This window comes from Dromiciops gliroides, chromosome 2, assembly GCF_019393635.1.
Source record: "Dromiciops gliroides isolate mDroGli1 chromosome 2, mDroGli1.pri, whole genome shotgun sequence".
Classification (NCBI taxonomy): domain Eukaryota; kingdom Metazoa; phylum Chordata; class Mammalia; order Microbiotheria; family Microbiotheriidae; genus Dromiciops; species Dromiciops gliroides.
The window spans coordinates 530,985,851-530,996,987 of record NC_057862.1 but is presented as its reverse complement, the minus strand read 5'-3'; the positions used below and the strand labels follow the sequence as shown (position 1 = coordinate 530,996,987).

At 36.7% G+C, this 11,137-nt stretch overlaps 1 protein-coding gene across 1 annotated transcript in view; it reads right to left on the bottom strand.

Moving 5' to 3' along the window:
• Positions 1-399: 399 nt before the first annotated feature.
• The window catches only part of LETM2 (leucine zipper and EF-hand containing transmembrane protein 2), a 28,808-nt gene continuing 18,070 nt past the window's right edge, over positions 400-11,137 (bottom strand). The window contains exons 9-10 of the mRNA XM_043986456.1: positions 3,213-3,293; positions 400-2,109 (exon numbers count right to left, since the gene is read on the bottom strand). Of these exons, the coding sequence (XP_043842391.1) occupies positions 2,056-2,109; positions 3,213-3,293 (135 nt within the window). The 3' untranslated portion in view covers positions 400-2,055. The remainder of the gene's footprint in view (positions 2,110-3,212; positions 3,294-11,137) is intronic.

The window sequence follows — 11,137 nt, the reverse complement described above, 5'->3', positions numbered from 1 at the left end:
CCCCAACAGTCAAGAAAAGACTGCTTTTAGACTAAGAGTTATAACGATTCTGGAGCCACTTCCCTTATTAAATGATAGATGTCTTGGCTCATCAGAATCATACATTTTATTTAAAATGCAGCCAACTGATCTAATAAGAGATTAAAATATAGCCTTATGTTCCTTATTTCAGGAGGGTATTTAAGGTTTGGCTATAGCAACATGGCACCTTTTAAATAAGAATTGCATAAGTTAGGTGGCTGAGGGAATATCTTTGGCTTTCTAAGACCCAAATCATGAAGTGATTAAGATAAGTTGTGCAGAGAAGAGAAAACTGTTTCTTAATGTCCAGATGCAACGAAAAGGTTAAAAGTGGGCTTCTGGCCAGAACCAGCCAAGGGCTCCCCTTGGCTTAATCATTCCCACTCTGCCCTGGGAAAGGACAGGAAGAGAATTCTAGTACATCCTACTTGTACCTATGAATCACTAGACAGGAACAGGATTGAGCAAGTTAACTGGCTAATCTTTCTCCCACATTCAACCTTTAAAATGTGAGCTAAATAACCCCCCCCAAAAAAAAAGAGAGAAACATCTCACCACTTTAGAAATGTGAAAGTTTATTGTGAATCACCTTGCTAGGCTAGTGGCAAGACTCCATAGAATGTTGCATTAGCACAGCAGGGGATTCTTAATGCTCAAATAACTAGAGTTGATTAGGAGCACAATATGGAGATCATCCCCTGCTGAAAAAGAGTCAGAGGAACCAGTTTAAAGTGCAAATTATTTCTAGTTTTTAAATAATGCAAATTACTCATTTAGATGATCCCAGCCAGTCTGAAGAACCAAATTTAAGTTTCACTTGGTTTTTAAATGATACCCAACTAACTGCTTTCAATTTCCAAGAAATAAAAATAACTAGATATTACCAGCAAACCTGGTAACATTTTTCATCTCCCAGATCCCTGAATGTCTATTCCCTCCCTAGCCTTTCTAAAACCAAGAAAGCTATTGGTCATCTTTGTGGCAATCTTCCAGCAAAGGAAGTCACCGCTAAAAAAAAAAAATTTAAGTAATAAATAAGTACCTGAACATAATATTTGTCATTGGGTAACACAGACAAGGACAATTAGACCTAAAAAACCTCCACGACTAACAAAAAAAAAGTCTGATTTGTGAAAGACTTTAAATAGACCAGGGAGAAAAAAACACCCAACCCAAACAAACAGTTAAGCCACAAACCCTAATTACGTTTCCTAGCAAAATGATGGCTAATGAAAGCCATGTGTGCTAGCATAGTGGCAGCTCCTTCCCAGCCTCTTCTGCAGCCTTTCCAGGCCCAAAAGATGTCAGACAGAACGGCCGCTCGGCAGCCAAGCCCTGCTGGCTGCCAGTTCGTTTTAACTCCTCACTCCCCTCTAAGAGGCTTTCTTTTTCTCCATCACAGCAGCACCCCTTCCCCTTTCTTCTAAGTTACCTGGTTTTGAGGGCTTTGCCCCCACTGCAAAAAGACCATGAGTAAATAGCATCAGCATTTCAGTTTAAAGACAGGAAATACACATGTCAAGCCATTAGCAAATCAAATGTCTGACTGAAAAATTAGGGCTTTGGCTGGTAAAGCTGTGCTCACTGGTTGCTGTGCTTCCAAAGGCCCTGGCCAAGATGCCATGCTTATAGGAGGTTATGGTCTTAAAGAACCAAAGCAGGAGCCATTCTATACAGATTTTTCTTCAGGGGTGATGCACAAACTGCAGACATCCAGAGACATGACCACTGCAAAAGCTACACGTTACACAATTTAGTCAATAATAAACAGGGATCTTTACACATTTACAGTTTGTGAAGTTAATTTACAGTGGGAATGAACAGCTGCAGAAAAGAAATGGACTTTCTGAAGAATGAGCTAAGATTCACAGCTAACATCACCTGGGGTAGGTTTCAGGGCCTCCAGGAGTACTGCTACAATGATGAAAAGGCTATATTCTGGAGGATCTAGGCAGCCCAGTCCGGAGTTCCTCTACCTACTGAGGTAGGGAGATGGAGAGGATGAATGGATTACAGCACCATCTTCAAGTGGCCTTAGATTCCATTCGTACTAGCCTTGCTGCTTTTGGATGAGGTTTGTGATTCGACCTGAAGAGTATAGATCAAAATAAAATAAATAACTTTAGAACTAAGCCATGATTTCAATGTTAATGCTCTAAGAGCCACAGGTTAATTTCCTTAGGTCAAGTCATGTCAAACCATTCGGATTTTATAATCTAGCAGCAGGGTGTATCTTACAAATGAATCAACAAGGGGCAGCTAGGTGGCACAGTGGATAGAGCACAGGCCCTGGAGTCAGGAGTACCCGAGTTCAAATCCGGCCTCAGACACTTAACACTTACTAGCTATGTGACCCTGGGCAAGTCACTTAACCCCAATTGCCTCACTTTAAAAAAAAATTAAAAAAACAAATGAATCAACAAGCATTTGTGCACCTACTATGTGTTAGGTGGGGGGTGGGGAAGGGCAGTGAAAGGGGAAGCCTGGGGAAAAGGAGAGGAGTGGGAGTGAGGAAGCTTACATTCTAAGAATACCAAAACAGACTTACCACCTTCGGCATCTGTGTTACTTGAATTACCAGTACCTGGACATTATCCCTCTATGTGTGTCCAGTTTCCATCACCTGCCCAGAAATACACTAACCTTCAAAGGAAAGACAGCTACTTTGTCTTCTCTCTGCTCTCATCACTAGTCTCTGTTGTTTCTTCACTGTTTGCTGTCCCTACTTCTTATTCTAGTAGGGGAGTTTAATCATTGGTGAAGGAGAGGGCACCCAAGTGATTTTTACATTAAAGGTCTCTGGAAAATTGAGGGGAGAGGAGGAGAGGGAATGCATTTATGCTGAGATTTAGGTTGTTTTCCTGATATTTCTTAACATAAAGGACCTGTGTAAGATTCACCACATGTGGAAACAATTTCTAACTGGCAGAAGAAAATAAGAATGTGTTTGTATTGTAATTAGTCTCTAGACTTAGTATGTTTAAGTTTGATACTTGATTGCATTTATGGATAGTTTACTTAAAAAGGTCAAAAATGTAGTGGTTACAGGATGACTACACTTCAGCCTACAACATCCTGTTTAGAATCAAAGAAAATTATGCTGTATTTCACAACTGTTTTAGTCCTAGACCATAAGTGCCCTTGAAGATAAACAAACAAATAAGTCCTTTTCCTCTGATAAAAATGCTTACTCTGGAAGAAGAAATAGATTCTCCAGGTAATGGAACAGGTGGCGGTGCTGTAACAGGTGGCAGGTTTTTAGATTCTTCAATCTGAAACAACAAAATCAGAGATCATGTTAATGAATTTAACAATAATTCAACTCTGAATACAAATGCCTGGGAGATGCTGTGTTGTCATACATACATACACATTTGTGATTACAAGGAAGTTATAATAACCATTTTTTTTTATTCTGGAAGTGTCCAAAAGATAAAGCCTGGAGGCAAATTAAACACAGCTGAAGTGTCCTGTTCTCATAAGAATGAACCAAAGAGTTGATTAACTCTTCCTTATTAAAGAGAATAACTGTTGGGTTAGCATTCCAGTTTATTCAAAAGACTTTTACATAAAGTAAAAAACCCTGCCAAATTGTCTAACTTTTGTTCCCTGAAGTTGAGATGCAAAGTCCACCAGGACCTCTTAAGACTCATGTAAAGAGGGTGTTATTTCTTTAGGAGCTTCTATGTTTGAAAACTAAGGAAAGGTGAGTTTAGTGTTGGCATTTTATGTTCACCATAATAAGTCTACTGTCCTCCTGGAAGTCCAAAAAACAGCTCAGCAATAGTCAAAAGCTTTTTAACATTATTAAACCCCAAATTCCTCTATCTATAACCTTTCTGAACATGAGAAATGAGACAGAAAAAAATTAATTTAACTTTAGGTTTGTGTACACTAAATCAAATTACAGACCAGTATTTACAATTCTCAGGCATTAAAAAGACACCAACAGCTTTAATTCTATACTTGCTTCAAAAAAGAAACCTTTCTCAATTACTCATATGTTTCTCAAATTTCAGCAGTATTGGTCCATCTTGGTCAAAGCAAAATGTGGAGAATTTTCTGTTTTTTAACAGATTTCTGATGAACAAGATAATATTTGTAAAGCACTTAGCACAGACTCTGGCACAGAGTAGATGCTAAATAAAGACTTATTCCCTTCCCCACATTATTTGACATCTGAGAGTCACTGTAGTCAATGATAAGCTGTAAGATACCTAATAGCCAATATGATTCATCTGAGTATTTTAATCAACATCATTCTACACACACTTTCCCTTCAAGAGTTAAGCAGGAGGGGCAGCTAGGTGATGCAGTGGATAGAGCACTGGCCCTGGATTCAGGAGGACCTGAGTTCAAATGCGACCTCAGACACTTAACAATTACTAGCTGTGTGACCCTGGGCAAGTCATTTAACCCCAATTGCCACACCAAAAAAAAAAAAAAGAGTTAAGCAGGGGAAAATAAAACATGCTATTTACAAGAATACCAATAAATGAAAACATATTTACACCCATCCTACTTATACTGATTATTTGACAAAGTATAAGTTAAGTTAGCAGAAGGAGGATTAGAAGGCAAAAAGAGACAGAAGGGTTCTCTCAATTCCAATTCATTAAAAGTCTATATGCAGGGATGCCTAGGTGGCACAGTGGATAAAGCACTGGCCCTGGATTCAGGAGTACCTGAGTTCAAATCCAGCCTCAGACACTTGACACTTACTAGCTGTGTGACCCTGGGCAAGTCACTTAACCCCCATTGCCCTGCAAAAAAAAAAAACCACCCCCCCAAAAAAAAAGTCTATATGCTAGCAAATATTGAATGTCTTATAAGCCATGTTCTAGTAAAAGATTAATCAAATTGATAAATACTCATATTTTGGGAAACTTACATGATTACTTTGGAAGAAAGGTGCTATATTAATCCAAGGTAATGGTAATATTAATTTGCCAGTCCTCCACTTTATAGGATAGAAACAGTCAATTTTTATAACTAAGGAAATTTGATGCTGAAGGTAGATAAGAAAATATAAGATAATCAAGAAAATACCTACAAACATGTCATCTTGTCACGATGTTCATAGTTTTAGCTTCTTTTACCATACCCTAGGAAGGAGTCCTTAAGCTATGGGGGTAAAAATCAATCATTTCTTCTACTCTAGAATGTCTTCAGGAAACCAAGTCGAGCCCTGGGCATTTGTGACTTAGACATCCTTTTGAGATGTTCTAGCATTCTCAGGATGGTTTAAGGACTTATATCTGCTCTAAAATACATTCAGAAATTTGAACGCCAAGTCCCTAGCTCACTTAAGAACATCTTCTAGATCAGACCCAGAACTGCCCCATTATCTCAGGGGTCCCTCCAGAAATGGGTAAAAGTTATACCTGCCTCTGCTATACGTGAGAGGGTAGGAAGGAGGGCAAAGGGGCTTGAATATGGACAATGCCTGGTTTATAAATTCCATACTACATTTCACAGAAGTATATGATGTTTAAGTGATTTCCACTGGTTTACAAGAAGAGTTAGCAAGATCAAGGCTAGAACTTTTGGCTCCTTACTCTTAGTCATTTAGTATTTGGAGCTACGAAGCAGCACCACTTTCTCACCAGTGAAAATTATAAATCAGACACGAAAAGGCATCAGAGCACAGAGGTAAAAGTTGATTCTCTAATAGGATCACACCAGAAACATTGTACTACATTCAATCATGTGTTCCTCAATACTAGGAAGGTAAGTTTAAGAGAACACAGCAAATGACAAGGAACATTATTAAGGAATAGAGATACAGAAAAAGGAAAAGAACTTTAGCTTAATGCATCATTTTTTAAAGGATGCAAATTTAATAATTTATAGAGACTGAGATCAGTGACACTGGCCGCCTTGCTGTTTATCACCCAAAATACTCCATCTCCTGAAACATTTTCCTTGGCCTCCTCACCTTTACCTCCTGGCTTCCCAGATTTCCTTCAAGTCTCAGCTAACGCCCTACCTTCTGCAAGAAGTTTTTCCTAGTCCTCCTTATTCTTGGTGCCTCCCCTCTAAGACTAACCCCAATCTATCTTGTAGACATCCTGTATATGTTTGTACTTTCTCGTCTGCATGTTGTCTAAGCTCTTTGAGAGGAGGGGCTATTTGTTTCTTGCTTTTCACTGTGTCTGGCACAATGGATACTTTAATAAATGCTAGTTGACTAACAGAAATAAAGACTAAGCTCTAGTAGGTTCAACCAAGATTGAAAATCTTTGAACATAGTCCTGTATGGCTAAAGCAACACATTTAAAAGATTATATAATTTTTTAAATCACATGGTTATACTAATACATTTAGAAAAAGTTCATAAAATACAACACCCATTTCTATTAGAAAACACTAAAAAACATAGTAACATAAATAAACTTTTCTTGAATATGGTAAATATACCTACTTAAAACCAAGAGTCAGCATTATGTGTAATGAAGAAATGCTAGAAGGCTTTCCAATGAGAAAGTTAACATGTTCAATTTATTATTTGAATATGGTACTAGAAATGCTAGCTATAGCAAGAATACAAGAAAAACACATTAAGGGAATACACATCATCAAGGAAGAAACAAAATGAATGGTTTTTGTAGATGATATGATAGAGAAAGCTAGATTCGACTAAAAAATTAATTGAGGGGCAGCTAGGTGGCGCAGTGGATAGAGCACCAGCCCTGGAGTCAGGAGTACCTGGGTTCAAATCCGGCCTCAGACACTTAACACTTACTAGCTGTGTGACCCTGGGCAAGTCACTTAACCCCAATTGCCTCACTAAAAAAAAAAAAATTTAATTGAAACAACTCCAACAAAAAAGGGTTATAAAATTAATCCACATAAATTATCAACTTTTTTGTGTATTACCAATAAAACCCACTAGGAAGAGATAAAAAAAAGTGAAATTCCATTCAAAATAACTTCAAAAGATATAAAATAGGGGGAAGCTAGGTGGCGCAGTGGATAGAGCACTGGCCCTGGATTCAGGAGGACCCAAGTTCAAATCTGGCCTCAGACACTGATACTTACTAGCTGTGTGACCCTGGGCAAGTCACTTAACCCTCATTGCCCCTCCCAAAACAAACCAAAAAAAAAAAAATCTGCATGACTGAAAAGATATAAAATAATTAGAATCTACCTACCAAGATACAGAGGAAATATATGACTACAACTACAGTCTTTAGAGAAATAGAGACTTAAGAAATAAGAGATATGAATTGCTCATATTTGTACTATGCCAATATAACAAGAATGATAATACTATCTGAATATGCTTATTTAGTGCCATGCCAAACTACCAGTAGGGTTATTTTATAGAGGTCAAAAATAAAATTCATCTAGAGAAACAAGCTCAAGAATCTCAAGAGAAATAATGAAAAAAAAAGTGGGAAGAAAGGGGGCCTAGAAGTACCAGATCTGGAAAGCAATCTGGCAGAAAATAAGTTTAGGCCAACACTGCATACATATTATATTATCACATTAAGTTAGTTCAAGTGAAAACATGACAAATATAAAAAGTCCCACATTCTAAGTAAATTAAAGATTAAAAAAAGGTGATTTCGTTCTCAGCTGTAGATAGGTGAAGAATTCTCAGTAAAACAAGATAAAAGAGAGAATTAGAGATAAAATAGACAATTTTGATTACAAAAAGAATAAAACTCTGCTACACAAGAAAAACAGAAAAAAAACTAATGACAAATTTCTCTAACAAATTTTAAATAAAATTTAAAAGAAAAATACAATTTTTAATAAAATATAAGGAGATTACAGCAATATATCACAAATCTTATACACTATGACTAAGCTGAATTTATGCCAAGAATGCAAGACTGGTTCTATAAGAATAATTGATCATATCAATAACAAAAACAACAAGAATCGCATGATTATATCAGTAGATGTAGAAAAAGCTTTTGACAAAATGCAACTCCCATCCCTATTAAAAACAATAGAAATTGGGGCAGCTAGGTGGCGCAGTGGATAGAGTACCGGCCCTGGAGTCAGGAGAACCTGAGTTCAAATCCAGCCTCAGACACTTAATACTTACTAGCTGTGTGACCTTGGGCAAGTCACTTAACCCTCACTGCCCAACCCTAAAAAACAAAAAACAATAGAAATCATAGGAATAAACAAGACTTTTCTTTCTTTTTTTTTTTTTTGCAGGGCAATGAGGGTTAAGTGACTTGCCCAGGGTCACACAGCTAGTAAGTGTCAAGTGTCTGAGGCCAGATTTGAACTCAGGTACTCTTGAATCCAGGGCCAGTGCTTTATCCACTGCGCCACCTAGCTGCCCCAAGACTTTTCTTAAAATGATAGATAGTATAGCTTCTTCATATCCTTTGACCATTTATCAACTGGGCAATGACTTGTATTTTTATAAATTTGACTCAGTTCTCTATATAATTAAGAAATGAGGCCTTTATCAGGTATATTTGTTTCAAAATTTCTTTCCCAATTATCCACTTCCCTTGTAATCTTGGTTATGTTAGTTTTCTTTCACATACAATTTTCAATGTCTCAGGAGGAGAAATTCTACATGGAATATATAAACAAACTTCCCTCCTCTCAACCCCCCCCCCCAATAAAATGATGAGTAGTATCTATCTAAAACCAAGAGCAAGCATTATCTATAATAGGGATAAACTAGAAGATCAGGGGAAGCAATAATATCCATCACCCCCATTATTATTCAATATTGTACTAGAAATCCTAGCTATAGCAATAAGACAGAAAAAGAAATTAAAAGAGTAAGCACAGGCAATGGGGAAACAAGACTATCACTTTTTTCAAATATTATGGTTTACTTAAAGAACCCTAGAGAATCAACTAAAAAACTAGTTGAAACAATGAACAACTTTAGCAAAGTTTCAGGATAGAAAATAAACCCACACAAATCATCAGCAATTCTAAATATTACCAATAAAACTCAGGAGGAAGAGATGGAAAGAGAAATTCCATTTAAAATAACTACAGACAGTATAAAATTCTTGGGACTCTACCTGCCAAGACACACACAAGTACTATGCAAACATTATAAAACACCTTTCACACTAATAAAGACAGATCTGAATAACTGGAGAAATATTAATTGCTCATGAATAGACTGAGCCAATATAAAAAAATGACAACACCTAAATTAATTTACTTAGTGCCACACCAATCAAACTAACAACAAATTACTTTATCTAGAAAAAGTAAAATTCATCTGGAGGAACAAGAATATCAAGGCTCAATAATATCAAAGGTTAAGAATATCAAGGGAATAGGGGGCAGCTAGGTGGCACAGTGGATAAAGCACCGGCCCTGGATTCAGGAGTACCTGAGTTCAAATCCGGCCTCAGACACTTGACACTTACCAGCTGTGTGACCCTGGGCAAGTCACTTAACCCCCATTGCCCCGTAAAAAAAAAAAAAAAAAAAAAGAATATCAAGGGAATCAATGAAAAAAGATGAAGAATCAGATCTCAAACTATATTACAAAGTGGTAATCATCAAAACAATATGATACTGTGCAAACAAAATTAATAGGAGAGCAGAAAACTGAGAAAAAAATTTGCAACAAATACCGCTCTAATAAAGGCCTCATTTCTCAAATATAGAAAGAATGGAGTCAAATTTATAAAAATACAAGTCATTCCCCAATTGATAAATGGTGAAAGGATATGAACAGGCTGTTTTTAGAAGAAATCAAAGCTAGTCATATGGAAAAAAATGTTCTAACTTACTATTGATTAGAGAAATGAAAATTAAAACAACTCTGAGGTACCACCACACACCTGTCAGATTGGCTAATATGACAGAAAGGAAAATGATGGATGTTGGAGGAGATGCGGAAAAACTGGGACACTAATGCACTGTTGGTGGGGCTCTGGAGCAATTTGGAACTATGTCCAAAGGGCTATAAAACTGTATGTACCTTTTGATTCAGCAATACCACTGCTAGGTCTATATTCCAAAGACATCAAAAAAAAAAAAGAAAAGAAAAAGATCTATCTAAAAATATCTCTATAGCAGCTCTTTTTGTCTTTTTGTGGTGGCTAAGAACTGGAAATCAAAGGGAAGCCCATCGACTGGGACATGGCTTTAAAAGCTATGGTATATTATGATGCTGGAATATTATTGTGCTATAAGAAATGACAAGCAGGATGATTTCAGAAAAACCTGGAAAGACTTACATGAATTGATGAAGAGTGAAGTGAACAGAACTAGTATAACACCGTACACAATAACAACCATTGTTCAATGAAGAACTGAAAATGACTTAGCTATCCAGGACAATCCCAAAGGACCAAGATAAAGCATACTCTTCAACTCGAGAGAAAGAAGTGATATTGTATGAATACAGACTGAAGCAAGCTATTTTCACTTTCTTTCTTTCACTTTTTCTTTTATTTGCATCTTCTTATACGAAATGAATAATATGGAAATATTGTACAAGATTGCACATGTATAACCTATCTCTGATTGCTTACTGTCTCAGGGAGAGGAGAGGAAGGGAGGAAGGGATAGAATTTGGAATCCAAAACTTTTTTAAAAAGTTAAAAATTTGTTTTAACATTTAATTAGGGGGAAAAATAAAATCTATTTTTAAAAAATCTGATACTGGATAAGAAAAGGGTAACTAAGTGGCTCAGTAGATAGAGTACCAAGCCTGAAGTCAGGAAGACTCATCTTCCTGAACTCAAATCTGGCCTCAAACACTTACTAGCAGAGTGACCCTGGGCAAGTCATTTCACCCTGTATGCCCCAATTTCCTCATCTGTCAAATTAGCTAGAGAAAAAAAAATAGCAAACCACTCCAATATCTTTGCCAAGAAAACTCCAAATGAAGAGGGAGAGACAATTTTAATGACTAAACAACAGGATAAGAAATAGAGGGTGATCAATGAAATAGAATAGGAATACAATATTCAGAAGCAAATGAACACAGTAACCCAGTGTGTGATAAAAAAAAAAAACTCAATTTGACAAGAGCTACTGGGAAAACTGGAAAGCAGTCTGGCAGAAAACACACATAGAACAATATATTACACCATATACAAAGATAAGTTCAAAAACCATATGTGATTTAGACATAAGGGTGACATCATAAGTGAGTTAGGGA